The following is a 27,623-nucleotide window of genomic DNA, read 5'->3' on the forward strand; positions in this document are numbered from 1 at the left end:
GCGCTGCCGTTTGTCCTCTTCGCTGCTCCGTAGTGACGAGATTGTTGTGGTGTTGCAGAAATCCGCGCTGGGAACTGAAGGCTTCCTTGCCGCTGAGCTCCCCGGGACTTTTGGTGCAGCTTCTGAGGGCGGGGGCGAGTCCACGCGGTTTAGTCATTGCTGGAGCTCATCGCACGGGTAACGAGGAGCAGTTGGTTAAGGAACCTTAGTAATTTTAACTCTGTTGGACTCGATTTGGTTGCTGAATGCGCCCCCTCTTCACTCTTGTGTGGTCCGAGGCGGGGGGGTTTGAGAGAGCGGGCTGGGGGTCACATATTGATTCCTGGTACCAGGGTGAGGGCCGTGGTGCCTTGCGGTTTAGAGGAGACCAAGTCACGCAGGCAGGAGCCACGGCAGTGGGATCTTGCTTTGAGGAGCTCTGTTTCATAAACGCCGTTCTGCTCCAGGAGCTGCTTCTGAGTAATTTCTGCTCAACCATGTCGCCGGCCCCAGCTGCTGCTCAGGCTTCTGTGTCAGTCTCCTTGTTTGACCTGAACGCGGATGCTCCGATCCTTCAGGGCCTGCGCCTGGTGAGCCACGCTCCCGGGGAGGCTCTGTCCCAGGCTCTGCAGACTTCCTGTCCAGGTATCTAGGAAGGTTTGGGGTGAATCCGGGAGGGACGTGATGGGGATCTTTGGAGCTTATTGCTCCTCCAGGGAACACCTTACTGGTGTTTCCCAGCTTAGGAGCCCTTGTTGACATCTTTTACTGGGTTAAAATCTTCAACTCTCAACTGCAGTTTCTTATTTCCCTTTTAAGCCAACGTTTGTATATATTTTTCTTCTTATGGCAACATTTGTGCGTGCAAAATTAAATTCTGTTTTCTGGTCAAAAAAAAAAAAAATTCACTCAATCTCTGGATTTCCAGCATAGGCCCCTGAATTGTCTCCAAACAAATATCTTGCCATTGCTTATACCTCATCACATTAACACTACTGCCTGAGAAAACACTTCAAAATTCCTAGATATAGTAAAAACATAACTGTTTTCCAATCAAATCATTCCTTCTCACTGAATATAAAATAACTTGGTCTTGTAAAACCTTAGTTTGGCTGGGAGGTTTTGTACTTTTTTTTTTTCCAAAACAAACTGCACACTGAAGTTGGAAATACAAGCTAAAGAATTGGCTTTTGGGAAGTGATTTTTTTGCACAGTTAAAAATAATCTTACCTTACCAGAAATTATTTTTTAGGATTTCTCTGAACAATCTCTTTGCTTAATTTACATACGATGTTTGGTTTATATTTTACATACATATGCTTTCAGAAGTCTATTTATTGTATAAAGTGATTGCTGTGCTGTTTATTTCATGATTGTTAGATTGTATATTCCTCGAAGGCAAGGACATGGGTGTCTCTTTTGTATCGTCCTCTGTTTTGTATATCAGACACCGAATGTGATCCCAGGTACCATGGATTTGGGCTCCCTTTCTATCTCTATTTACCCTCCCCTTATTTAGGTTCAGGGGAGAGAATAAGCCCAGAAAGAAAACCACTCCAGGGTCCTCTGGATATTTCAGAGAAGTTGTTTTGTTCAACCTGTGACCAGACCTTCCAGAACCATCAGGAACAGGTAAAAGGCCAGGTGCAGAGCTAAATGGTGGAAGCAAAACTATAGTGGTGGGTGAAGAGAGGTAGACAATTAATTTGTCTCTAATTAATAAAGGTCTGTGCTTTGACTAAGGCAGTTGGTGTTACCTGGTCATACTTTCTGGAGTTCTTATTACAGGGTTTGGGTACCATAAAAGGCCAGGCTGAGGCATATTTCCACATTGTTTCCCTTTTGCCTCCTATTAGAGGGAACATTATAAGCTCGACTGGCATCGGTTTAACCTAAAGCAACGTCTCAAGGACAAGCCTCTCCTATCTGCCCTGGACTTTGAAAAGCAGAGCTCCACAGGTAATGACTGGTGGGAGACCTGTGTGGGAATAGGCCATGGGAGTGGAGGAAGACCCTAGTTTAAGAGCTTGAAGAAGGGTCAAAGATGGGGCACCAAACCTGCATATCTCATGTTGTTCTCAGGAGATCTTTCCAGCATCTCAGGATCGGAAGATTCAGACTCAGCCAGGGACGACAACTTGCAGATACCGGATGAGGAGAGGGCTGAGTTTGAGAAGCCTAACCGCCCCCGAGGCTTCCACCCACATCGAGTTCTTTTCCAGAATGCCCAGGGCCAGTTTGTTTATGCCTATCGCTGCATCCTAGGCCCTCGCCAGGCAAGTGCCACCATAAGTTGTGTGGTCAACACCAGCCTTCTGTACACTCAGCCTAGATAACCCCTTAGCACAGTCCACTTCTCATTTCTTCCTTCCTTCCTGTTGGGGGTGGGTACCACACTTGACAGCACAGTCTTGGATTGAAGTGGCCTGAATCTTAGAAGGGTCAAGTATAATGGAATTAAGTTTGGAAGCAGACTGATCTAGGTTTGAACTGTGGTTCTACCACTTGATCTTGACTACCTCTATAAGTGTCACATTGTTTTACTTGTAAAACTGAGACAAGCACAGGGTGGTTGCATTAAATCAGATAGTACATGTGAAGCATTTAGCACTAGCACTTGTTTTTTGCTCTCAGTAAGTGCCCCAGATATGTTTGTGCTGCTTCTCTGTCATCCAGGTGCCCCTAGAAGAACCAGAACTTCTGCTCCAGAGCCTGCAAAATAGAGGCCCCAGCGTGGTGCTCATGGCTGCCGCTGGGCACTTTGCTGGTGCCGTTTTCCAAGGGTGAGAGGGTGCTGCCTGGGGTAAGGATGAAATGGATCCTGTTAGCCTGGGAGTACCAGCTGGTTTCCAGTACTGAGTCTGTGCTGTCTGCAGAAGAGAAGTGTTGATACACAAAACCTTTCATCGCTACACAGTGCGGGCCAAGCAGGGCACAGCTCAGGGGCTTCGGGATGCCCAGGGTAGGGCTCCTCGCTCTGCTGGAGCCAACCTGAGGCGCTACAATGAAGCCACACTGTATAAGGTGAGTTAGGTGTCCCAGATCTGGTGATCCTTTAATCCACCCTTTTTCCCTCTCAACTGATTAAATATTATGTAGGGAGGCCGAATCCTGTATCCCCCCAGTCTTCATTATTTCGAGGTAGATGAAAGTAGAATAGGGGTGGGTCCCCAGGAGTCTTAGTCCTCTCCTTCTTCCTCCTCTCTGTTATTTTCTACTTCCCACTCCCTATATGTGATCTGTGGGTCATTTTTTGGTTGGAGATTTAATAATAGCAAGTGAAGAGGCTGAGTTAGTCCCTTTTCCAGGATGTTCGTGACCTGCTGGCGGGGCCAGACTGGGCTAAGGCGCTGGAGGAGGCTAGGATGATACTTCTGCGTGCCCCCCGGTCTGGCCGTTCCTTGTTCTTTGGTGGCCAGGAGGCTCCCCTGCAACGAGAGGATCCCAGACTCTGGGATATCCCCCTCACTACCCGCAGACCCACCTTCAAAGAGCTACAGCGTGTGCTCCATAAGCTGACCGCCTTGCATGTCCATGGTGAGTCTTTCAGTCCAGATCCCCAGACTCCCTTCCTGTAACTTCCAGCCCAAGCCTCAGGTTCTCATTTGTGCATCCAGACCATTTTCTAGCCCTCAGACTGCAGTCCAGTCACATCTTCATTGAGGGAAACCTGGTCTAGCTTTTCCTCAGCTAAATTTGAAAAACATCTTTTGTTTTATGGCAGGAGAAGACCCCCGGGAAACAGTCAGGTTGGAGTCACCTCAGACACACTGGCAGACAGTGAGAGAAATGAAGGCTATCAAGGAAGAGAGAAAGGTCCCCAGTGATGAAAATCCTGCACTCGGCCAGAATGAGGAAGCTCCCAAACACGGTTCGAGCACCAACTGGCAATTGTCACATCTCTCTGGGGGTCTGTCCTAGAAATGCAGTGGCAAATCCCCTACCTACTCTCATCACTTACCCATCTCCCTATTTATAGATGTGCCTTTACATATCACACACATAACACATAGATCTGTCTATAATGAGGTATGTGGTAGCAATCACTGAGGCATCTTTAGTGACTTCTCCAGATCTCGTTAACTGTTTTGTTCACTGATGTATCCCTAGTATTTACAGAATCTTAGTATGAAATCAGTGCTTGAATATGTGTTGTGTATATAATTTACTTGTTTTATTGGATGCTCTGGTTTTGGGCTAAGGGCTGCCTCCCTGGCTGCAGACTGTTGGCTTGCATGGCTGTCACTGCTCCGTGCTTTCCTCTGTTGTGTATCACCCTAAGGCTGTCATGGTAATGTCCAGGGACTCTTGTCCCTTCATAGCTTTTTCTGGGCCTGTCCTTGTCTGGGCTGAGCACCTCATTTCTGCATATGATACTAATGGCTCCAGTTCTTGATGTGTCCCTTTATCTTGGGTGACAAAATACAAACAGTTTTATTTCAAGATGATCTGGATCATGTACATTCTTATACATCTGTGGCAGCCCACACCCTTCCACCCTTTCCTTATTCTTTAAATGGATCTAACATATCAAATTTTCCCCTAGGTTCAGAGTCAGAGGGAGAGGATGGCTCCCAGGTGGAGCTAGAGCTAGCAGAATTGACACTGGGGACCCTGGATCTTCGTGAGTTTGAGATATTGCCCAAGCGGAGGAGGAGAAAAAGGAATAAGGAGAAAAACCGAGACCTGGAGGCTGGGGCACACGTGCCTCTTCCCCAGCAACCTCAAGATGATGAGGCCAAGTCCCCCGCTCAGCCAGAGCTCTGGGACGTGCTTCTAGTTGCTTGCCGAGCAGGAGATATGGGAATGCTGAAGCTCCAGCTAGCTGCCAGCCCCGTGGACCCTGGGGTTCTGTCTCTGCTCAGTGCCCCTTTGGGCTCTGGTGGCTTTACCCTCTTGCACGCAGCAGCCGCAGCTGGGAGAGGCTCAGTGGTTCGCCTGCTGCTGGAGGCAGGTGCGGACCCCACTGTGCAGTAAGTAAGGGTCCTCATGCTGATCCCTTTTGGGGTATGTAGAGGATGAGCTAGAGGCTAACTTTGGCATGGGTTACATTGACAGTATTCCCCTCGGTCAGTCTGGGTAATGTTGGGAGATGAAGGAGGCAAACTGAACCCATTTTTGGGGTTTTCGCACCTAGGGACTCCCGGGCCCGGCCTCCATATACAGTTGCAGCTGATAAATCAACACGAAATGAGTTCCGGAGGTTCATGGAGAAGAATCCAGATGCTTATGATTATAGCAAGGCTCAGGTCAGCTGGAAGAGGAAGGAGCAGAGTGGGAAGGCATCAGAGACCTTGGCTAGCTCCCTTCTACTTTCTTACAGTTCTACCAAGGAGCATTTGTATAGGTCTCACCTTACACCTTCCGGAAATCCTCCAGGTGCCAGGGCCACTGACAGCAGAAATGGAGGCACGGCACGCTGCCCGGAAAAGGGAGCAGAAGGCAGCCCGGCGGCACCAGGAGGAACAGCAGCGGAAGCAACAGGAGCAGGAGAAGCGGGAGCAAGAAGAGCAGCGGCGGTTTGCTGCCCTCAGCGACCGCGAGAAGGTGAGGCTGGAGGTTCTTTCTTCCACAGCAAGACTTCCTTGGAAGACTAATCCCTTCCTCAGTGTGCAGTTGTCACCTCGTGGGTACCCTCTCCAGCACTGGGGCCTTGTCCTTAATACAGCTTCTCTTCCCCTCAGAGAGCTCTGGCTGCAGAACGCCGACTAGCTGCCCAGTTGGGAGCCCCTACCCCTCAGATTCCTGAGCCTGCGATCATCAATGTTCAGTATGTAGAGGAGGGCGGGTGGGGATGGGTGGACTATGATATAGCAGGGACCATTCTGGACAAGCAGAATGAGTGCCTGCTCAGTGTTCAGAAAGGCTGTTGAGGGGATTTGAGAAGTTCTGGGAACCTTTGAAGTAAAAACAGAAGTGGCAGGAGGAAAGATGGAGAAAGCATAGATTGGAAGGTTTCTGGGATACCTGCCCAGCCATTTTTCTTTCTCTTGTTCAGACGCTGCTGGAGTTGTGGGACATCCCTCCAAGGCCTCATTCCCTTTCACTACCTTGACTTCTCGTTCTGCTCCACACGCTGCCTCCGGGATCATCGCTGTCAGGCTGGAAAGCCCTCTTCCTGATCTCTTATAGCTCCACGTGGGGCCAACTCTAGGCCAAGAGGGCACATTCACACTGGCCCTAGGTTTCTTCTTCCCCATGAAACCAGAGAATATTTAGAAGATTAGGGTGAAGGCCAGTTAGGAACCAGGGCAAAGTCAGGGCCACAGAAGTATGTGGGGCTGGTGCTGTCTCTGGAACTTTAATCACAATAAAGTTTGGCAAGGAAACTGCACTTGTACTTACATTCAGGCTTGTGGCCTTTGGTTCCTTATGGTCACCGTGGCTAGCACCAAGGGATCCTGCCCACTCCATGTCCCAGGGACAAGGGTTACTTTTCAGTGCCCACTTAACTCCATTGGTTCGGAAGTACTTTGTACATCAGCTGAGAGGGAATAGATGTATGTCTTATGCAAAGTGTTGTTGAGGATAGGCCTATCCAGGAATTGGATTTGGGGATGGGAAGGCACATTTTCTAGCTCCAGTAACGTGATTTTGTTGAGGGCTCCCCTAGGAAACAGCAGAGGTCTTGGCACATAGAGGGTCTGTTGTGGTCCCCGCTTTGTCCAGTAGCGGCCCAAGTTAAACCCATTGATCCAGACTTGGCCCTGGGGAGGAGGAAGGAGAGGAAAATAAAGGGTCAGCTCTCAAGAGGGTAGAATTACCTCCTTTTGGGTTTCTAATCAGAGGAACAATTTTTGCTTCCTTCCTTCCATGATTTTCCTCTCTTACCACTCCAACCCCATGCCCATGCCCACTGTCAGCAATACCTTGGTCCATCCTGGTAGAAAGAGGAATGTGTCCCTGCTTGAACCAAAAATTGGAAAGACTGTAGAGTAGAAGGTGGGGCCAGAGGGAGTTTGAGGATGTGAGCTTTTCAGCAACTGGATGGGAAACCACCGCTTTACAAGATTATCAATCTTCAGAGGGAACATCAGCCACTGGGTAAGGATTGTTTGCCCCAGAATTGGTGGCTCTAATAGGCCCTGTGGAGAAGGCAAATGAAAATTCATCATTCACTAAGTTCTAAGGCCAGGCTATCCCTAATCAAGCCCTGGGATGCAACTAGTGGCCATGTCCAGCTCCGTACAAGCCGCTACTTTGCTGCCCAAGCCCTAAGGATGTAGCTCTTTATCTTCCATTAGGCCCCTACCTTTCCAAGGGAATTTGGTCAATAAGAGTATGGAGGCAAGGCAGCAGGCAAAGCTGGCTCACCTTGAAGTCACTGCTGTTAGACCCAAAACTGAGTCTCCCCATGTTCTCCAGCAAGACATCCAGTTTGGCCCCCATTTTCCCCGTCAGAAATAGGTTGCGTTTCATATTTCGTTCCAAAACACCCTGAAACACCTGTGGATAGGAGTATCTGTGAGAGGAAGGGGCTCAGCATCTAGCTCATGGCCACCACACAGGAAGCCACATTAGGACACTTATTCAGAAGGCAGAGAGAATGTAGTCCTTCTGTCAGTTACACATCCATTCCAGAACCTTATCTTTAGTCAGACTCTTCCTCATCCCACCTTATCCCTGGACCCCATGCAGATGTGAGCAGGCAATGGGAAAAGGTGGGTATAGGAAACTCAAGGCTAAGGGGTGCTGGTGAGGAGAGGAAATGGGCTCACAAGGTAGCCTGGAATTAGGTTCTCACCCCATCCACCATCACGTAGGCACGGTCATGAACTCCATTGTTTGGCACCCAGAATTGTGTTGGCTTAGAAACAGTGTGGATCAGATAGGTACGGTACAACATAAAGCCATGGTCCTGGGTGTGGAAGAATGAGTAAGATGTACCGAGAGATAAGAAAGGATACTTGGGGAAGATGGGCAGCTAAGGGAACCTTTGGTACAGTTGTTCCATACCCACTGGATGTGGGATCATGCTTTACCTGCTTGACAGCCTCAAAGGTCATTGGCAAGATTGAACGGATGGGACCTTGGGGGCATAGGAGGTCTAGGAAAGCCAGCAAATCCCCATCCTATTAAAATAAGGGAAAGCATCAGAAAGAGGGAAGTTTCAGAGCAGAGAGCAGGACAGGGTGGGCTATTTAGAGAATAAAGGAGTAGAATCAGAAAAGAGGAGGAGGAGCTTACCAGCTGTAGGGTCAAAGGTCCAAGCATCATCTTGGGGCTGGGGGGAGGTAAAGGTCCCAAGGGAATTTCCTGGAACTGAGCCCAAATTCTCTCAAGAGCCATAGGAAAACCACATAAACAACCCCCATTCCAAGACCCTTCTCAGGGGTCCAGGGAAGGGCTTCAGGGGTCATGAGGATTCTGTAATTTTGCATATACTTATGTGTATCTCCCCAGGTAGTCCCATTTAGGTAGGTGAGAAATGCTGGCATGGGATGCTCAAAGGGCTCTGTGGCCCAGACAATAACCACTGATTTATGGGATCTCTTTACAAACCCTAGGGATTTGGGCACTCCCTCCCTCCAAATTAATAAAAGCCTTTGGCACTTAATGAAGTGGTAGGGCACCTTGCTGATGACATTTCGTATAGCAAAAAGCTTAGGTGTGGGGTCTCCTGATTCAGATATGGGTGCATCGTAGTCATAGCTGGTAGTAATTGGAAGAAAGCGTCCCTTCTCATCGGCACCTGGAGTCAAACCAATTTAACTAATTCATCTTTTGTATCTTTTGGATGATAGGCACTAAGCAAAGAAATTCATGCAGAGTATTTTGCTATCAAAAGGGGCAGTGGCAGCCACATCAAGCTTCTAGACATCCTAATCACCTAGGCTCAGGTGATTGCTGGCTCCCTGCTTCCACCCCAGGGACCATCTGGACTCACCATTCCAGTATCCAAAGTTGGTACCTCCATGGAACATGTACCTGAAGTGGGGAAGAGTTGGGGGAAAGGTAAAAGCTGACTCACTGACTCTTAACTTTCATCCCCAACACCCAGTTACAGATTCATGCTTGCCCCAGTGTCTCCAGTTACATGTTCACACTGGCTCCCAACTTGAGCATGTTCTCTAGTCCTTTGGTTACTGCTGGAATGGAGCGTGTGGAGTGGTTCTGGCCCCAGTAATCCAGCCAGCCTGTGTAGTACTCAGAGTTCACCTAGAGTGCGAAGTGAAAGGAGCTGTGAGCGATATGGGAACCGAGCTCAACCCATTCCCCACACTGACTCTTGCTTAGATTGCCCTCCCCTCTGGCTCCTCACCAGTGGCCCATGGGGTTCATACTTCCGAAGCAGGGCAAAGGTTTTGGTCATGTTGTCAGCTGCAGAAAGAAGGTAAAGGTGAAAGATAAACAACTTGGAACAGGTACCCCTTCCCTAGGCTTCACTCCAAACCCTTGCTCAGGAGACCTGGACCAAAATCTACAGTGGTATAGAGTCCCTGAAGGGAACCACATTTGAGTCCTTCAGGCCCATCTGTGGTGAAGAGCAAGATCTTGTCTCCAAGGAGTGCACGGAAGAGCCCAGCCAAGTGCCTCATGTAGTTCATGTCACAGGCTCTGTAGCTACCATATTCATTCTCCACCTACCAGGGGAAAGGAAAAGTGGCGCTCAGCTCTGAGGTTAAGGTTAAGGACACAGGCACCTCCTTCCCCTAACCCAGCCAACTTCCCACTTGTACCTGAATGCTAATGATGTTGCCCCCATTGTGGTAGAGCCATGGATATATCTTGGGCAGCAAGACCTTGAACCAGGAGTCCACTGCAGCAAGGAAGTCTAAAGGAAGGGGCAGCGCTCTGCTCATTAGGGCACCGCCACCTCCACAGCCCCCACCCGTAGCATCAGTGCTAGCAACTTCAGTGCTGCTTGAACTCTGAGCTGCACTTTGCATCCCACTTGCCTACAACTACATCTGGGAAGCAGTGACTTGTCAGAAGAAACTCTCAACCTTAAGCACTTGTATATTTACATGGTTATGAAATTTGAGCATAGGAAACAAAGCAGTGTTTCTTGCAAATTCATTTTTTCAAATAAACACATCATGTGGAGTGATCATTATGTAATCATATATACTTGAGATTGCTATGAAGTAGCATGGGAATTCACAAAAGTGTAGAATGTCTGACCTGTACCCTGATATAACTGATAGTCCAAGAGATTTAAGTCTCAAATCAAAGATCATTATATTAGGCATCATGCCTAAAATTCTGTTTGTTTGGGGGGGAGTGGTGATTAGGTTTGTTTATTTATTTATTTTAATGGAGGTACTGGGAATTGAACCCAGGATCTCATGCATGCTAAACACTCACTCTACCACTGAGCTACACCCTCCCCCTAAAATTCTTAACTCCTACTGGTGATTTTTGTTGACTCATCCTCAGGGTCTTCACACAGAACCTCTGCCTGACACTTTCTCCCCGCCCTCCTTACCTAACCAACTCCAACTCAGGCTTCAGGTCTTAGCTTATATTTCACTTCCTCAAGAAAACCTTTGATGGCCTAGATGAGGGTAGATCCCCATGTCACACACTCTCACATCACCCCATACTTCCCTTTCAAGCACTTAACAAATTATAATTAAGCATTTATTTCCATAATTGTTTCCTGTTGGTCTCCCCAACTAGTGAGCAGGAACCTTGTCTATCAGGTTCATTTGCTGCATCCCTGTCATTGAGGACAATCCCTAGCAGACAGCTAACTCCCAAAGGTGGATTTCATGAAAGATATCTCAGAGGCAGTTTTTGTATTCTTAAAACATGTAATTACTTTACATTTTGTGTTCTGTATAAAGAAGGTCTGGGCTGTCTTGCCTCCTTTAATCCAAGCATACATTAAATGTCATTCAACAAATATTTATGGGTGCTGACTACACTGAGCACTGTTCTAGGTGTTAGGGATACAAGCTGGAAGAAAATGGACTAAAATCTCTGCCCTTGTGGAATTTCCTTTCCAGTGAGGGAGGCAATGAATTAAATAAATAGGTAAAATATGTAGTGTTTTTTAAAAAATCTTTTTGGTGGGAAAATAATTAGATTTATTAATTAAATTATTATTTTTTTTAATGAGGTACTAGGGATTGAACCCAGGACCTTGTACATGCTAAGCGCACACTCTACCACTGAGCTATACCCTTCCTTCCCCCACACTTCCCCAATGTGTTAATGCCAAGGAGAAAAAAATAAAACAGGGAAGGAGAATATAAAATGGTGAGGTAGAGGGAGCTTAAATTTTAGATGACCCAAGGAAGGCCTCACTGAAGTGATTCTACAGTAAGATAGAGGGAGTACCATGTGCAAAGGCCTCAAAACAAGAGCATGCCTGGTGGGTTTGAAGAACAGCAGTGAAGCCAGTGTGAACAATGGAGGGAAGTGTAGATGTCAAGGAGGTGACAAGGCCAATTAGGTAGGGCACCCAAATGACCCACTTTGTTGTTTGCTTTTTTCTGTGTCAAGTCTTTTGTCTCAACTCACCTGGATCTGAGGTTCTCAGGTGAATTTTAGGATTTCGAAGCAACCAGGCTGGGAGACCCCCCTGAGACAAAGACAACAAAGAGGTGTGTGGGTTTCTTGTCTGGGAGTGGAGGTAAGAAGAGAGGAAGTTGAGTATAGTGATGGAAGTGGCCCTAGACTGTGGGCAGGTGGGAGTAGTCTGGGAACTGCAAATGGGTCCTTCTATCCTTTCTCCAACTAACTCACCATGTCCCACTCCGCACAGATGTAAGGTCCTGGTCTCAGTATGACCAACAGATTCGCTAAAGTTGCTTCTCTCAGAAATGCAAAGAGGTCGCGGCTGCCATTAAAGTTATAGACCCCAGGCTCTGGCTCATGGTAGTTCCAGGGCACATAACTGAGAAAGGAAGAAGTTAACAGGGCCCAGGGTGGGGAGATGCCTGGGAGGCCTAAGGTCTTAAGCCTTGCAGGGAATCTCCAGGAAGCTGTTGGAAGGAGGTCCATGCCCACCCCTTCCCATCCTTGGTTTAGTGGCCCTGGGGCTAGAACCCCTCTCGTACCAAGCCAGTCTTCCTGTCACAATCCCCTTTTTAAGGGGGTGGTAGGAAGAGTAAATCCCACCCTTCCATGGCTCTCCTGAGCACTTCTTACAACTGTATAGCGTTGAGGCCACTCATTCGCATCTTGAAAAGCCGATCCGCCCAAAGCACCCGCGGTACCCGAAAGTAGTGCAGGCTGCCAGACACGTAGCGGAACGGGGCCCCGTCCAGGAGGAATCTGTCATGATCCCGATCCACTACGAACGACCCAGAATCTGCCTGCAAAGGGAGAGACCGTGCTCAGCAGGGGTCTGGAGTTGGGGGTAAGCGTCTGCCAAGAGCAGAGGAGATGGAACTAGCCCTTCCCAATGTTTGGGTTTCACTTTCATTCTCTCCTCCGCCAGAGCTGACCCGGTCTCACGGCACCCAGCCGGCTGGTTCCATCCTCTCATCTTACCTGGGGCAGCAGCAGCGTCAGGAGTGGCAGCAGTAGGGAGGGAAGGCAGAGCGGGTTCTTCGGAGCCATGACGCTTTCAGGGCTCTTCTAGTCAGGGACGGTGGTCCGACAGTCGTCACGTGGTGGATTCCTGGGAGGGAACCTCAGCGAGCAAGTGGGCGGAGACCACCCCAAGTTGCTAGGCAGTTAGCCTGGACTTTGTCTCCAGCCTGCAGCCACCCGCTACTAGTTTGTAAAATCCTCTACATCATGCTATTCAGAGGGCAGTTCACGAACCAGCTTCATCAGCATCACCTGTAAGCTTGTTAGAAATGCAGAGTCTCAGATCCCACCTCAGACCTATAGAATCAGAATTTGTATTTTAACAAGACTTCCAGATGCTCTTAAGCACATTCAAGACTGATAAGCAGTCCTCTACTAGACTGAGGTTGGGAGGGCCTTGTCCAGCCTGAATCCTCCGCTTCTAGCATAGGGCCTGGCGCATAGCAGGTTAAATCTAGATGAATGTCAGAATCAGGGGGCTAAGACAAGTTCAGAACCAAGGGAAACCAGAGGAAGACCTCCCAGTTTGTGAAAGGAGTTTGGGGGACAAGGTTACAAGAGGGATCTTTTTCCTGGAGAGGTCTGTTTCAACAAAAGAGACCATCTAGGCCATTCTATCTTCTTTGGATGTGCACCCCTTTCCAATTTATCCCTGCCTGCCTGCCTGGGCAAGAGACGTCGGGGACAACTGCTTGTTACCATGGCTTGGAAATTTGTGAATTTCCATTACTCCTGCTTTCACAGTCCCAAGCCTGGGATGTGAGGGCCAGGGTAATAATAAGTGTTATTCTTTCTGCTTATTGACACTACTGAGGACTGTGTGTCAAATACTGTGCTAAGCACTTTACATCTCATTTAATCTTCAAACAACTCCGTGAAGTAGATAACTATCATTCACACTTAACTGATGAGAAGATTGAAAGATAGAAATATTAAGTAGCCTACCCAAGGTCACATAACTAGTTTAGTAGAGCTGGGATTTGAACAAGGCAGTCTGGCCTCACAGTTCATGCACTTAACCTTAGGTACTATTATACCTATTTTACAGTTAGGGAAAGTGAAGCTCCGAGAGATTAAATAACTTGTCAAGGTCACACAGCTAGTAGGTTATTAAGATAGGATTCAGACCCCAGTCTGGTTCAAGAGCCTAAGCTCTTAACCACTGAGACTACAGTAATGGGATACAGGCCAGAGACTTCAAGGTTGTACTGATCAGAGTTCTAGGGGTCCAGGCCGCCAGCACTCGCTCCTCTCAGCATTCCCTTCCAGGCTGGACCTTAGTCGGCCACCCAGCTCGCCGGAGGTATGAAGCCTCCTACCTCCGGCATTGGGAGATGGTGGTCCTGGGGGTCTCGGGCCGAGCCCGGCTTTGCTCTCCTTTGGCGTAAGTGCCTGCGTCTTGACCCCTACCGAAGGCCAGGTGTGGAACCCACACCCGGGTCCTGTGACCCGTCCTCCCCCAGGCCTAGCCCGCGCCCGGCCTCTCAGCTCCGCGCCGCAACATCGCCCGGATGCCCAGCGGTTGCTAGGATACCGCGGGCCGTTACGCCGGCGCGGACTGATGACGCGTATGCGGCTTCCGGTCCTTGGCGCTTCCTTCCAGCCTAAGCAGGTCAATCAGGAGTCCCGGCTGGCGCACCTGGGTCTCTTCGCAGCGTGACCGAGAGTGGGATCTGCAAGGGGTGAGCTGGGACCTCGCACCTGCCCCCGGAACTACCCCATGCCCTGCCTTTGTGGCCTGACGGGCGTGGGATTGGGGGCCGCCCAAAGGAAGGACAGGCCTGGGAGTCGCCTCGGGGCCTAAGGCTTTGGGGCATCTGACCCCAGCCTTTTTGGAGTCGGCGTCGCCAGGGCCCTTTTCTCTAAATTCCGAGACCTGCGCCAGAACGCTCCACGTTGGCACTTCAGGGCGCTTCTGGATTGTGTCCGGCCCGCGACCCTGCCGTTCTTTTCCTTCCAGCATGATCCGCTGGAACCCCCGCGCCTTGCCTGAAAAAGACCACTCAACCTGGACGAACCCTTTGGCAGCCTCCGACCGTCCTTGAGGAGGATGACTGAGACACAATGGGCCAGGCGCTGTGTGTTTGCTCTCGGGAAACTGTCATCATTGACAATAAGCGCTACCTCTTCATCCAGAAACTGGGGGAGGGGTGAGTGTTTGGAAATCACTTAGCTAGTCCCCAGGGTTATGGTCTTTGAAGGACAGCAGTTTGCACATGATAGGGGCACGAAAGTTTTATCCCTAGCCTTTAATTCACCTGTCAGAGCCCATCTATGTGGTGGTCAAGAAAGTGGATTGTGGAGCCAGGCCTCCTAGATACACCATGTATGACCTTTATAAACCATAGTTTCTTCATCTCCTTATTGAAACTAATTAAGCTTCACTGGCTGGGCTGTGAGAATGAAATGAGATGATGCATATTAAACGTCTTACCTACTGCCTGGCTCATAGCACTTGATAAATGTTGACTATTATTTGTTTAATATTTCTTGACCATCTGTCATATGCATAGCACTGTGTTATGACCATAGGACCTCAAAGATAACTATGTTCCTGCTCTTGAGCTCAGAATGTAATCTACAGGCTTTTAGAGCCACACTGTGGGATAGTTGCTACTGAATGGGAAAGACGCCCCCTCTCTTCTCCCCAGGGAATTCCTCTGGGTCCAAGCAGTGTGGGAGATGACCATAGTCCTTCACTGACCCCTTTGGCCCACAGTGGGTTCAGCTATGTGGACCTAGTGGAGGGGTTACATGATGGACAGTTCTACGCCCTGAAGCGAATCCTGTGTCATGAGCAGCAGGACCGAGAGGAGGCCCAACGAGAAGCAGACATGCATCGCCTCTTCCATCACCCCAACATTCTTCGCCTTGTGGCTTATTGTCTGAGGGAGCGAGGCACTAAACATGAGGCCTGGCTGCTGCTACCCTTCTTTAAGGTCAGAAAGTCTCCTGGCTGTGGAGGGGGTTACAACAGAGCCACCTTCGAAAGGCTGTGTAAGCAGTCAAGCACGTTAGGAAACTTGGGCTGTGTCCTGGTTTGAGTACTTCAGATTTGGGGTCTAGGGAATCCAGATGGGACTGTGGGGTGTGTAGTGAAAGAGTTGATAGGCTTTGACATAGGGAAAGGATCGGGCTTAGGGACCAGAGGCTTAAAAATCATCAACTGTGGGGAAACTTGTTTTGCAGAGAGGTACACTGTGGAATGAGATAGAAAAGCTGAAGGACAAAGGCAACTTCTTGACTGAAGAGCAAATCCTTCGGCTGCTGCTGGGTATCTGCAGAGGCCTTGAGGCTATTCATGCCAAGGGTTATGCCCACAGGTCAGTGGGAGGCTCCTGTGTACTTGATGGGTAGAAAGGAAGAGCATCATCAAGAGAAATGGGAGGTCTCTGCTTTCCTCCCAAGGAACAGCTCCCTTGATTCTTTTGCACCCCTAGGATTCCAGCCTCCTTGTTCAAAGATGCTCATGGGTCATTTCTCCTTCCCTGCAGGGACCTGAAGCCCACCAATATCTTGCTTGGAGATGAGGGGCAGCCAGTTTTAATGGACTTGGGTTCCATGAATCAAGCATGCATCCATGTGGAGGGGTCCCGCCAAGCTCTGACCCTACAGGTAAGAGTCTCTGGGTTCCTTTGCCCGCCTGTTCCCCATCCTCAACTCCTTTTGGTGCATTCCCCAATTTGGTCATGTGACCATGATTTGTGCCCCACTTTTGAACTCTGGGGCCACTGTTCCAGGACTGGGCAGCCCAGCGGTGCACCATCTCTTACCGAGCCCCGGAGCTTTTTTCCGTGCAGAGTCACTGTATCATCGATGAGCGAACTGATGTCTGGGTGAGGAGCATGTAGGTGGGAATCTGGGTGGGGAGGAATACCACTGTGTACCTACTGTGGAGTTGAGGAGCAGGCCTTTGGTTTCTAGTGCATGGGGCCCCAGGAACCATGTATGTCCCCATCCCCCCTTGACTTCCTTCCTGGGAACTGTACAGTAACTGACACTGTACAGTTACTCAGGAAGTGGTATAATCTCCACCCTTTGAACAGGGTGAGTACAGCTAAGTGTCAGGGCTGCAGAGACCTCCAGCTAACTTTCTCCGGGCTCTGGTGGTGTCACGTGGCTGGGGTCGGCATATTCTTTTTAGCTATTGTAGTCTCCTTTCACTACAGAATTAAGAGGAGAAGTTATCACCTCCATTAGTGCCCTTCCAAGGAATAACCAAGTTATGCTCAGTCCCTAGGTTGTGTTCTATATGCCATGATGTTTGGGGAAGGCCCTTATGACATGGTGTTCCAGAAGGGTGACAGTGTGGCCCTTGCTGTACAGAACCAGCTCAGCATCCCACAGAGCCCCAGGTGAGCAAGGAAAGGAGCAGCAAGCACTTCAGGCTTCTCCCTGCCAATAGCAGGGTTGGAGCCATAGCTGCTCTCGTCACCCTGTCCTCCTCCTCCTACAGGCATTCTTCAGCCTTGCGGCAGCTGCTGACCCTAATGATGACTGTGGACCCCCAGCAGCGTCCTCACATTCCTTTCCTTCTCAGTCAGTTGGAGGCACTGCAGCCCCCAGTTCAGGGCCAGGACACTACCCAAATCTGAACAAACCAGTGGCCATATAGAGGTGTCCCCTCTGCCTTGGGAAGGATTCCCATCCCTCATTGGAATCCCCATCCATTCTATCCAGGACAACTCTCTTGTAGTTGTGGGCAGCTGGGGGTAGAGACAGCGCAGTATTGTCTCTGCTTCTGTTCTCTTACCCCCAAAAGCAACAACTGGAAAGGCAGCCTGACTGGGTAGGAGTGGGAAAGGGTGGGGGATGGGGAGAGGGAAACTGATAGAATCTGGTAAAGGCTCTGAGCAGGACTGCTGAGCTTACATCATGATCTGCCTCCAAATCTGGGAGCAGGAGAATGTATTCATAGAAGAATAAAGCAAAAGCAGCTTGGTGTGGTCTTAATCTCATTGTTCCTGGAGTGAGAGAAGAGGTGCATGGGGCCCGAAGTCTGGTTTCCATTTCCAAGGGCAGAGCCTAGATTGAAGAGGGACTGGCGGAGAGCCAGGAACGGTGTGACTTCATCATCCTACATATGGAGGCACATGTCCTTACCTTGGATCTGGCTGGTTGGCAGTGGGCAAGTCTTCTCCTATCTTCTTAGTCATAGACTTAAAGCTGCTCTGGCTTGAGCTGGCTTTTATGCCAAGAATTGGGACCAAGGCCCCCTAAAAGCACACTCAACTCTTACTTTCCTTCCCTCATTCCCAGGGCTGGGAGGCTTAGTCAAAGCAGCCCAGCCGGTTTGCCAGGCAAGGGCTTCTGGGTGGAGACGCCTGAGGAAGCTTTGAGACAGCTACATAACAGGTCTCCAGCCTCAGCCTAGGGGCAAGGGGAGTGGAGGTGGCAGCCATTTTGGCCCAGAGTCTCTCCCAGATGGTTGTAGTTCACATATGACTAATGGTTAATGGTTAATGAGGCCAGTGTGGTGTGGCAGTATCCAGCTGCCATTTCCTGCCTACTCTGCTGAGTAAACAGGGGCCCTGCCTTTGCTGAGCTTGAAACCTGTTCCCCTGGGAAGGGCACTGTGTCCGTGAATCACCAGGGAGGGGAGGCAGGGGCAGGGTTGGCATCTTCTGCTCCTGAGATTGAAGCTTCCCCTCCCCCCCACTGTGCCCACCCCCACATGCTGACATCAGTGTGGGTCCTGGGGTGCCTATTAGCAAAGATGAAATTTTCCCCAAGGCCCTAGTAGGAGGCTCCCACCAGCTAGCACAGAGGCTGAGGCCAGAAAGAAAGCACAACAGAGGGGAGATGACCTGACTTTTAATGGCATTACTCTAGGCCCCAGCAAAGCAGCGGGACAGATAGTAAGCTTTGCAAAGCTGCTGGGAGGTGCAGTGACACAAACAACTCCAGGAGATCACCCGTGTTTCCTCCCATCCCCCAAGCATATGACTAGGCTCCTTGCCCAGGAACTCTGGGCCAGCTCAGCCCCACTCCCAAGCCCTTATAACACAGAGATGCCTGGGCCAAGCGTTGCTTCCAGAGTCAGTGAATGCAGAGCAGCAAGAAGAATAGGGTAGCAGTCTAACTCAAATACAGAAACTGCTGGGCTTAAACTCCTACTTGGAAAGGAAGTGAAGCCTGATATCCTTTAACAGCTCATGGCTGGACAGACAGGTCCAAGATTCAGTCCTCATCTCCCCCCTATCCTGGTCGCCCCTCGGATCATACATGGGGTCATGTTTCCTGGGCGTGGCAAGGGTCCCTTGGCAGGTCTCACCTTCAGCCATGGAAGGGAAGAAGGTCATGAGCAGCAAATAGTGAGGGCAGCAGCAGAAGCAGCAGCAGCAGTAGCAGCACAAATAGGGAAGGCAGCAGAAGCTTACGCACTCAGAGGGGACAAGAAACCGTGCAAGGAGACTGTTTATTTCGAAAGGATTTTGCAATAAACATAGTGAGTAGGCTCCAGGCAGCTGTTCTATTCTTCTCCCTCATCCTCGTCCTCATAGGAATCGATGCCTACTTCCTCGTAATCCTTCTCCAGGGCAGCCATATCCTCCCGAGCCTCGGAGAACTCACCTTCCTCCATGCCCTCGCCCACATACCAGTGCACAAACGCCCTCTTGGCATACATAAGGTCGAACTTGTGGTCCAGGCGGGCCCAGGCCTCGGCAATGGCAGTTGTGTTGCTCAGCATGCACACGGCTCGCTGCACCTTGGCCAGGTCACCCCCAGGCACCACAGTGGGCGGCTGGTAGTTGATACCAACCTTGAAGCCTGTGGGACACCAGTCCACAAACTGAATACTGCGCTTGGTCTTGATGGCAGCAATGGCAGCATTGACATCCTTGGGTACCACGTCTCCACGGTACAGCAGGCAGCAGGCCATATACTTGCCATGACGGGGATCACACTTCACCATCTGGTTGGCAGGCTCAAAGCAGGCATTGGTGATCTCTGCCACTGACAGCTGCTCGTGGTAGGCCTTCTCTGCAGAGATGACTGGCGCATAGGTGGCCAGGGGGAAGTGGATGCGAGGGTAGGGCACCAGGTTGGTCTGGAACTCTGTCAGGTCCACGTTGAGGGCTCCATCGAAGCGCAGGGAGGCTGTGATAGAGGAGACGATTTGGCTGATGAGGCGGTTGAGGTTGGTATAGGTGGGGCGCTCGATGTCCAGATTGCGGCGGCAGATGTCATAGATGGCTTCGTTGTCCACCATGAAGGCACAGTCTGAGTGCTCCAGGGTGGTGTGGGTGGTCAGGATGGAGTTGTAGGGCTCGACCACGGCTGTGGACACCTGCGGGGCTGGGTAGATGGAGAATTCCAGCTTGGATTTCTTGCCATAGTCAACAGAGAGCCGCTCCATCAGGAGTGAGGTGAAGCCAGAGCCAGTGCCCCCTCCAAAGCTGTGGAACACCAGGAAGCCCTGAAGTCCTGTACACTGGTCAGACTGAAAGGCAAGAAAGAGAAGAGCAATGTAGGTGGGGAGGGGCCTGAGGAACTCTCATCTCTGGCTCCATAAAAGCCTAAAATATCTCAGGAGTCAGGGCAAAGGCAATGAGTATTCCATAGCCACAGCATGCTCTGGGACATGTACTACTAGAGATGACCTCTTGAAATAGATCTGAAAAAAAGATGTTCCTGACCATTACCATCATCTCAAAAGCTCTCTCCCTTCCATCCCAGATTCTCACCAGCTTGCGGATCCGGTCCAGTACTGGGTCAATGATTTCTTTGCCAATGGTATAGTGACCACGGGCATAGTTGTTAGCGGCATCCTCTTTCCCAGTGATGAGCTGCTCTGGGTGGAAGAGCTGCCGATATGGGCCATTTCGGATCTCATCTGGAAGGGCATAAACCACATCATTAGGGCATGAACTACAAGGCTGTGTGTGTTCAGCATGGACCTCCCTCCCCAAGCCTGGTAGCCGTGGTCAGATATATGGAAGAGCTCATCCTTCTGCCTGCCTGAGATACAATGTATGAGAGAAACCCAGACCTGCTGCCTAGGCCAGCCTGTGATCAGCTTGCCTTCTTTAGCTTCCAGCCCGGTAAGGGGTTCTCAGGGCCAGGAAAGTCAGATCTAGACACCTTGTCTCCAGAAAGAAGCTTAGAGTCACTTTACATTCCCCTAAATTCCACCTCCTCTTCTCACCAATTACAGTGGGCTCCAAATCCACAAAAACTGCCCGGGGCACATGCTTTCCAGCGCCAGTTTCACAGAAGAAGGTGGTGAAGGAGTCATCCCCTCCACCGATGGTCTTGTCACTGGGCATCTGCCCATCCGGCTGAATCCCATGTTCCAGACAGTAGAGCTCCCAGCAGGCATTGCCCATCTGGACACCTGCCTGCCCCACATGGACTGAAATGCATTCACGCTGAGGAATAAAGAGAGGGGACACAGCATAAGCCCCACGTACATAAGTTCTTAACTCATGAGCCTCTCTCCCACCCTAACACTTACTAGTTAGGATGACTCAGTTGGCAAACTGGAGGCTTGGGGCTGGGCAGAGGTCAGAAGAGGCTGGCACCCTGCTCAGGCTCCCCTGCATACGACTTTCCAAGTGGAGGCACCCAGGAGGGCAGACCAATCCCTCAGCCTACTTCTCCATGGGGACCTTGTCAAGTAAGAACTATGGCTCCACATGACCCTGCCACATTCATAGGACACTCGGGGAGGACAGAGAGGGCAAGTGCATATGAGACAGGCAGATACTGCAGTAACTGAGACAAGGACAAGTGATTTTTCAGCTGTTCCCAATCCCTACTCCCACAAACCAGCTTCTCAAAAGCCTGAGAAGGAACAGAAGGATTTCCAGAGCTATGAATTTATAGCTTGAGGTCCCCACTTGATTAATTCTTTGCTTTGAGGAAGAGCAACTAGAATTTCATATAACCCCCTCCCCCTTTCATTCTTGTGGGCTGCAGAGGTGTCTCAGCCTTTCAGTCTGGCATTGACTGACCACACTGGCCATCAGGATGCCCTCCCCCCAACTTTAAATCCCATCTGGCTCTGGGGATCAATCCCATCTGGCTGCTCTTCCCATCTCCACTCCCACCCTCTAGGTGTCTTCACCACCTTCATCCACTGCGGAGCCCTCCCCAAAATAGCAGAGAGCAAAGACGGCAGGCACCTGCAATAAGGGTTGTGAGCACTGGGGAACTAGGTTCATCCCTGCCAATCTGAAAAATTAACCTCTGAAGAGCCAAAGTGGTGCAGCGCAGGGCCGGCTTAGCCTCCCTTTTCGACACCGAAATGGCGGGGTGACGGTTTGCAAATACTCAGAGAAGGAAGCGGAACCTACGGGGAGGCCCCAGAGGTAACCCGCCTTGCCCTGGGCAGATTGAGCGCCATCCTGTATCCTGGCCCTGCATTCTCCCCACTTCTAGATTCTTTCCAGTTACATCCAAGCGGAAAGCGAGGATTGGATTTCGGCTCCCGTCCCTGGGCTATAAATACCACTCCCCTACACACACCTCTTACCCTCCCCCCAACCTGGCCTCTGCCCGCGCGCTCTCGCTCAGCTCCAGCTGTCTCTGCCCGTCCGCGCACTCGGGCTCCTGTTGGAGAGGGTCTGGCTCGCTTCACGAGGCCGTACCCCATTCTCGCCACCCCTCCAAGCTCAGAAGCGGGGTGCTGAGTCATGGGGGGGTGCTGTGGTTAGGAGGGATGCACACGCAGTCGAAGAAAAAGAGGATGCTGGACCAAGTAATCTGACCCCCTCCCACCTTCTTGCACTAAGCACGTGTTCAGTCAGTTCCAGGGACACGGGAGTGAGGGGGAGGCTAAAGGTGGAGGGCAACCAAACGGGTCTCACTCGCTGGCGGAAAGAACTGAGCGCGGGACCGCGTGACTCCCCTCAGGAGGGTTGGGGCGCAAATGCTTGGTGGAGCAGGAAGGGATTCCAGGAGGACTCGTCTCTACTAGTGACGAATCCCACCCCACTCCTCAGCCTCCAAAAGTGGACATCGCGGCTCAGCCGAAGACACCGGGAGGGGGTTGGGGGGGATGTAAGCCCCCCACCCCCGCCACACACACACTTCCTCGAGACCTGGAACTCCGGATGGAGGACCCCGAGCATCTTGGGAGGGAGGATCCCCGAAGGAGAGGGGCAATTAGAGGATCGGATTGATGCCGGCAGGGCCGCACTCACCATGGTGAGTCCGGGCGGTGGGTCTCACGTAGAGTCCGGGTGACGGGTCTCAGTGAGAACTGCGCTAGCTGCAGTGCCGCACCGCTCTTATATGCGGGGGGGCGGGCCTGTGCCATCCGACCGCCCACTAGGTGCTGTGGGGCCCAGAGGCCACGCCCCCGAAGGGTAGGTTGCCGGGAGAGGTGGGGCCAGGGAGAGTCCCCTCCCCCGGACGTGCCTGCGTCCCTCACCTGTCGGACGTGGGTTAGAAGTAGCGACGGGATCTTTAACCCTTCGCTCCCGGTTTTGAGCTGACACTCAGGGATCCTGAGCTCCGCTGTTGGGACCCAGGGCGCGGTACCTGGGCGTGTCTCGCCTGCACCTGCGTCATGGGGGCACTTGTCGCTCAGGTGTTCTGACTTAGGCCGGGTGCTGTAGAGGCTGTTTTTCCAAAGTGGCTGCAGCCAGCCTTCGCTGGTGCCCTCCCCTCCGCGCCTCCCTGGAGGCTCTGGCTGGCTGCCTGGCTCCGGTTCGCGGGTGCCCTCCCCGCCGCGCCTCCCTGGAGGCTCTGGCCGGCTGCCTGGCTCCGGCCCACACCCTGCGAACCCCTTGTAACCGCATGCGGCCTGCTTGTCCCCGGCCGGTACGGCTGGCCTTCGCCAACTCCGGTGGGCGGCCGAGGACAGAGCGCTGCACAACCTGAGCCCCAGGGTGCCCATCCCTTAGGCTGCTCCACAGAGCTGAGCCCCACAGTCTGTCTGCGAGGGCTCACTCACAAAATCTGTTCCTGCTCGCCGGCTGCCCGCCGGTTAGTGGTCCCGTCATCAGCACCGTCACTATTAGCAGGCCCTTGCCGCCGCCGCCGCCTGCTCGCTTTCCTGCTGCCAGAACCGCAGAGCTCTGGACTGAAGCCCTCAAGGCCTGGATTCGCATTCTCACTACCCTATATGACCTTGGGCAAGTGACTTAAACTCACTGAATTTTTGGTATCTTCAACGGGGAAAAGGAGACAATGATTCCACCCTGAAAGCATTGTGAACTATTATAGTGTTTGCTGACTCTGAAGAAGAAAAAAGAAAATGGAGATTCTGACATCATGGCTAATTTTGACTTTCCCATCCCCTTCGTCCCTAAGCCACAGGCAGGATCTGCGACCTGCATCTCAATGCCCTCAGCGTTCAGGCAGAGGCCTCAGCTGAAGCTGTTCCTTCATTCTACATTTTATTTCCTTTTCTTGCAAGAATGGGCTTTTCAATCTACTTCTGCTTTACCTGACATGTGTTGTGCTTTCTAGCTGTATCCTTTCACTGGGAAATCGTCAGAAGTGCCTTATGTGCCTATTGTCATGTCCTTAAGAAACCTGTCTCCCAGGCTAGTCACTTGGAAGATTCACATGCCTCTCCTACCATCGTGTTTTCTAGGGCCAGGGCTGCCTGACAATACAACACAATGGGATAAAATAACTATTAATGAACAACTTTCCGTTAACAAAATAGCTAATTGACACCTTACTTAGGCAAGGCAGGGAAAGGAATACAATGAAATACGACAAGTTCTCTTTTTCCAGTAGACTTGTCATATGGTTGGGAGAACAAGACATTTATTTAAAAAAACAAAACTGGCAAGGGCAGATAGTGAGGCTGCTTTGGAAACTGGGGTCATGGTCTCTACAGAATAAGGAGCCCTGGTGATTACAGAGCATATGGCCTCTTGAAAGCTTCCTTGGCCCTCTTTTTCCCTTGTGCATCCCAACCCCAGCAGAATGAGTATTTTAGGAGACTTGAGCTATCTCAGGCCAAACTCTAAACCTCTTTGCCCTTCAGGTTCAGCTTCTTCCTTTGTAAAACTGGGATAACTTTGGACTGTGAGGATCAGATGAACTGAGAGATGTGTACATACACAGCAAAGCACTGTGGGGCAGGGGATATAGCTTAATGGTGGAGCACATGCTTAGCATGCATAGTGCATAGCTGTCTGGACTCTTAGAGCATTTTCTGCATTTATTTTAGTGTATGTAGCACATGATGCTGCAGTTACTCATATACATGTCCATCTTACTAGATGGCACTTTGTTGAAGGTAAGCATTGTGTCTTACCCATTTTTGGGTCTCTAGTTCGTAGTATGGAGCTTAGCACATGGTAAACATTTGCAAAGTGTGTGTCAGATGAATTGTTTCACTACAGAGATGGGACTAAAATTAGAGTAGAAACCTAGGAAATCAGAAGTTGCAAATTAGCAGCCTGGAGGTCAAATTCCCTCTCAGAAATGTTTTGTTTGGCCCTCACAGTGTTAACCCCCATAGAGTTTAGAATATGGAAAAAATCAGGAATTGTCTTTGTTTGGGGCATTCCCAAGACCACCCCCCATATTAGGAGATTTGCTAGATGGACTCACAGCTAAGGTCCTTTACAGTGATGGAGGAACAATACACAGCTGGATAATAAAGGAAAAACACACAAGCAGAGACTAAGGGACTGTATGCCCTCTCCCTCCCATAAAGGCGCACACAGTGTACTCTTCCTCCGAAATGAAAATGGAGCAACATTTCCCTGCAGTGTTTCTGCCCTAGGAAGCCCATTAGAGACTCAGCACCCAAGGTTTTTAGTGGGAGCTGGTCACACAGGGACCTCTGCCTTGCACATACCAAAATTCCAGACTCCCAGAAGAAAAGCAGGCATTTAGCATAAATCATATCATTTACACACAGTCTAGGCACAACGAACCATCTTTATCCATTAGCTGTTGACTGGGAACACTCTGAGAGCCAAGTTCCAGATGTCAGCAAAAGACCAACCTTGTGAGCAGGCCTTTCTAAGGATAGCAGTCTCAGGCCTGTTACATTAATTCTTTTCTGCACAGTCATGTAAAAATCCAGATTTCTAGTTTATCTTGAGAAGAACTGGAAAATCTGGCTATAGTAGGCCTGCATTCCCATTTAGAAGCTGTGATAGGCAGAATAATGACTTCCTAAAGATGTCCACATCCTAATCCCTGGAACCTGTGACCGTGTTACCTTACATGGCAAAAGACTTTGCAGATGTGATTAAGATAAAAATCTTGAGATGGGGAGATTATTCTAGATTTTCTGGGTAAGCCCAATGTAATCACAAGGGTCCCTACAAATGGAAGAGTGAGGCAGGAGAGTCAGAGTCAGGGAAGGAGAGGTCAGATTGATGGCTTTCAGGATGGAAGGAGGTCATGAGTCAAGGAATGTGGACAGCCTCTTGATGGAAAAGGCAAGGAACAGATTCTCCCCTAGAGTCTTTAGAAAGAAGGCAACCCTGCCAACACCTTGAGTTTATCCCTAAATAGGTTTCCAGTTCCAATGGGGGGGGGGGGCTCCCCCACCACACCACCAAGCAGTTCTCAGACACCAGCAGGGTGTTTGAGAATACAGCTTTCTGCCAGGAGCTAGCATCAGATTCCACAGGTTAGGGATTCAGTTCTACAAGACTGTCCTCCCACCCCTACCCCCCACTTCAGATGCCAGTTGCAAGTTCAGGTTGCTACTTGTACTTCTTTTTGTTTTGTTTTGTCAGGGGGTACTTAGTGTTGTTTGTTTATGTATTTATGTATTTATTTATTTAATGGAGGTACTGGGGATTGAACCCAGGATGCTGTGCATGCTGAGCATGTGCTCTATCACTGAGCTTTACCCCCCCCCTTGTTACCTGTACTTCTGACTGACTGGCTATGAATTAGAGGTTACCACCACCTCCTCCTTGGGTTCAATTAATTTGCTAGAGAGGCTCACAGAGTTCAGGGAACATTTTACCTACTAGATCACTGGTTTATTATAAAAGGATATAAGTTAGGAGCAGTCAGATGGAAGAGATGCATAGGGAAAGGTATGGAGGAATGGTGCAGAGCTTCCATGCCCTCTCTAGGCATGCCAGCCTCCCATCACCTCCATGTGTTCACCAACCTGGAAGTTCTCTGAACCACATCCTTTTGAGTTTTTAATGGAAGCTTCATTATGTAGGGACAATTGATTAGATCACTGAACATTGGTGATTGAACTCAATTTCCAGACCCCTCCCTTCCCAGGAGGTTGGAAGGGGATAGTGGATCTGCCCCTTTAATCACTCGGTTGGCTCCACTGGCAAGTGGCCCCCATCCTTAGGTGGGTCCAAAAGTCACCTCATTAACATAAGAAAAGACAAGTTTTGATCACTGCCAACACTTGGGAAATACTAAGGGTTTTGGGAACTGTGAGCCAGGAGGGGTGGACAAAGACCAAATAATATATAAGAAATACATTTTGGTCATCTAAGTAACCAAATATATATTTTTCTTATAAATCATAATATTACAATCCCCTTAAGACCTATTTTGGACTTCTGATCTCCAGAACTGTAAGATAACAAACTTGTGTTGTTTTAAGCTACTAAGTTTGTAGCAATTTGTTACAGCCAGGTTAGGAAACCAATGTAGCAACAAATGTACTAAGTGGTGGCTACCTCTTAGGATGGGCAACAAGCTGCTTCAGTTCACCCAGTCCTCACCATTCTGAGTCTCCCTGACACAGAAGACCAGTGCCTGTTGCCATTTAATATCATATGCTCAACCAACATCACATATTTATGTTACCCTGGCCCCTGTAGCAAGGAATTCACAATCCCTGAGCAGGTGTTATGGAAGGGGAAATGGAGAAGAAAGGGTACAGGGAAAACTGCCCAAGGAGTGTTGATGGAATATAGATTCTGCTTCTGATGGTGCAAGTGTGTTTGAATGTGCATGTACGTGCATGACTATGAGTGTGTATGTATCTCCTCAGGATAAATACAAATCTCCTGAATTGGGGCCATAAGCTCTGGGTAGGTGTACAGGTAATAGTCCACATTACCAGACGGAAAACTGTTAGACATTCACATACATGTACAGAATCTAGAAGATGATGTGAGGCACTTCTTCACTGTTCCCAATGCTTAGTTCATTGCTTAGCTCATCTACCCTACATGAGTGTCCACTCTCTCTTTGGATCTCTCTCCCTCTTCTCCTTGCTCATTGCTCTCTCCATCTTTTCTAAC

At 50.1% G+C, this 27,623-nt stretch overlaps 4 protein-coding genes across 14 annotated transcripts; 2 read left to right on the forward strand and 2 right to left on the reverse strand.

The window, feature by feature from the left end:
• Positions 1–20: 20 nt before the first annotated feature.
• On the forward strand, positions 21–6,325 carry ANKZF1 (ankyrin repeat and zinc finger peptidyl tRNA hydrolase 1). Of its 3 annotated transcripts, XM_010948811.3 has the most exons (14): positions 21–177; positions 447–624; positions 1,499–1,611; positions 1,836–1,938; positions 2,062–2,255; positions 2,656–2,762; positions 2,856–3,003; positions 3,288–3,516; positions 3,704–3,850; positions 4,526–4,952; positions 5,117–5,228; positions 5,359–5,526; positions 5,664–5,749; positions 5,978–6,325. In XM_010948811.3, the coding sequence occupies exons 2-14, from the start codon at positions 477–479 to the stop codon at positions 6,099–6,101; spliced, it is 2,106 nt and encodes a 701-aa protein (XP_010947113.3). In that variant the 5' UTR covers positions 21–177; positions 447–476; the 3' UTR covers positions 6,102–6,325. The 3 variants fall into 3 exon arrangements, with proteins under 3 accessions (XP_010947113.3, XP_074220431.1, XP_074220432.1); XM_074364330.1 differs by having other exon boundaries at positions 4,526–4,933; positions 5,117–5,526; XM_074364331.1 differs by lacking the exons at positions 5,664–5,749; positions 5,978–6,325 and having other exon boundaries at positions 4,526–4,933; positions 5,359–5,520.
• GLB1L (galactosidase beta 1 like) lies at positions 6,260–13,964 on the reverse strand. 6 transcript variants are annotated; one of them, XM_010948809.3, is made up of 17 exons: positions 13,785–13,964; positions 12,424–12,717; positions 12,079–12,245; positions 11,674–11,824; positions 11,449–11,509; positions 9,660–9,754; positions 9,389–9,563; positions 9,242–9,300; positions 9,017–9,138; positions 8,867–8,907; positions 8,553–8,671; positions 8,167–8,241; positions 7,962–8,051; positions 7,724–7,837; positions 7,294–7,425; positions 6,849–7,064; positions 6,260–6,686 (listed from the first exon to the last, which is right to left on the reverse strand). In XM_010948809.3, the coding sequence occupies exons 2-17, from the start codon at positions 12,490–12,492 to the stop codon at positions 6,417–6,419; spliced, it is 1,956 nt and encodes a 651-aa protein (XP_010947111.1). In that variant the 5' UTR covers positions 12,493–12,717; positions 13,785–13,964; the 3' UTR covers positions 6,260–6,416. The 6 variants fall into 6 exon arrangements, with proteins under 6 accessions (XP_010947111.1, XP_010947110.1, XP_074220433.1 ...); XM_010948808.3 differs by having other exon boundaries at positions 12,424–12,553; positions 13,785–13,959; XM_074364332.1 differs by having other exon boundaries at positions 12,147–12,245; positions 12,424–12,724; positions 13,785–13,934.
• A 53-nt stretch (positions 13,965–14,017) lies between these two features.
• STK16 (serine/threonine kinase 16) lies at positions 14,018–17,407 on the forward strand. Of its 4 annotated transcripts, XM_010948814.3 has the most exons (8): positions 14,018–14,147; positions 14,426–14,615; positions 15,185–15,404; positions 15,655–15,788; positions 15,960–16,080; positions 16,206–16,301; positions 16,699–16,820; positions 16,922–17,407. In XM_010948814.3, the coding sequence occupies exons 2-8, from the start codon at positions 14,530–14,532 to the stop codon at positions 17,058–17,060; spliced, it is 918 nt and encodes a 305-aa protein (XP_010947116.1). In that variant the 5' UTR covers positions 14,018–14,147; positions 14,426–14,529; the 3' UTR covers positions 17,061–17,407. The 4 variants fall into 4 exon arrangements, with proteins under 4 accessions (XP_010947116.1, XP_045368035.1, XP_045368034.1 ...); XM_045512078.2 differs by having other exon boundaries at positions 14,070–14,615; XM_045512079.2 differs by lacking the exon at positions 16,206–16,301 and having other exon boundaries at positions 14,067–14,615.
• Positions 17,408–18,864: 1,457 nt separating this feature from the next.
• On the reverse strand, positions 18,865–22,750 carry TUBA4A (tubulin alpha 4a). The gene is made up of 4 exons (XM_010948816.3): positions 22,614–22,750; positions 20,615–20,837; positions 20,154–20,302; positions 18,865–19,909 (listed from the first exon to the last, which is right to left on the reverse strand). Exons 1-4 carry the CDS (start codon positions 22,614–22,616, stop codon positions 18,938–18,940), a joined length of 1,347 nt encoding a protein of 448 aa, XP_010947118.1. The 5' UTR covers positions 22,617–22,750; the 3' UTR covers positions 18,865–18,937.
• Between the last annotated feature and the right edge of the window lie 4,873 nt (positions 22,751–27,623).

The sequence above is a fragment of the Camelus bactrianus genome, chromosome 5, assembly GCF_048773025.1.
Source record: "Camelus bactrianus isolate YW-2024 breed Bactrian camel chromosome 5, ASM4877302v1, whole genome shotgun sequence".
NCBI classification, from domain to species: Eukaryota; Metazoa; Chordata; class Mammalia; order Artiodactyla; family Camelidae; genus Camelus; species Camelus bactrianus.

What these genes read in the sequence shown, in the direction of transcription:
- ANKZF1 (XM_074364330.1), top strand. Translation starts at nt 477, where the DNA reads ATGTCGCCGGCCCCAGCTGCTGCTCAGGCTTCTGTGTCAGTCTCCTTG. An exon ending in TCCAGAACCATCAGGAACAG is followed by an intron (nt 1,612 to 1,835) that starts GTAAAAGGCCAG and finishes GCCTCCTATTAG; the next exon opens with AGGGAACATTATAAGCTCGA. An exon ending in TCGCCTGCTGCTGGAGGCAG is followed by an intron (nt 4,934 to 5,116) that starts GTGCGGACCCCA and finishes TTTCGCACCTAG; the next exon opens with GGACTCCCGGGCCCGGCCTC.
- GLB1L (XM_010948809.3), bottom strand. Translation starts at nt 12,492, where the DNA reads ATGGCTCCGAAGAACCCGCTCTGCCTTCCCTCCCTACTGCTGCCACTC. An exon ending in TTGGGAGCCAGTGTGAACAT is followed by an intron (nt 8,908 to 9,016) that starts GTAACTGGAGAC and finishes TCCCCACTTCAG; the next exon opens with GTACATGTTCCATGGAGGTA. An exon ending in CAACTTTGGATACTGGAATG is followed by an intron (nt 8,672 to 8,866) that starts GTGAGTCCAGAT and finishes GTTTGACTCCAG; the next exon opens with GTGCCGATGAGAAGGGACGC.
- STK16 (XM_010948814.3), top strand. Translation starts at nt 14,530, where the DNA reads ATGGGCCAGGCGCTGTGTGTTTGCTCTCGGGAAACTGTCATCATTGAC. An exon ending in ATCCAGAAACTGGGGGAGGG is followed by an intron (nt 14,616 to 15,184) that starts GTGAGTGTTTGG and finishes TTTGGCCCACAG; the next exon opens with TGGGTTCAGCTATGTGGACC. An exon ending in GCCAAGGGTTATGCCCACAG is followed by an intron (nt 15,789 to 15,959) that starts GTCAGTGGGAGG and finishes CCTTCCCTGCAG; the next exon opens with GGACCTGAAGCCCACCAATA.
- TUBA4A (XM_010948816.3), bottom strand. An exon ending in TTTGGAGCCCACTGTAATTG is followed by an intron (nt 20,303 to 20,614) that starts GTGAGAAGAGGA and finishes ATGCCCTTCCAG; the next exon opens with ATGAGATCCGAAATGGCCCA. An exon ending in TGGACCGGATCCGCAAGCTG is followed by an intron (nt 19,910 to 20,153) that starts GTGAGAATCTGG and finishes CTTGCCTTTCAG; the next exon opens with TCTGACCAGTGTACAGGACT.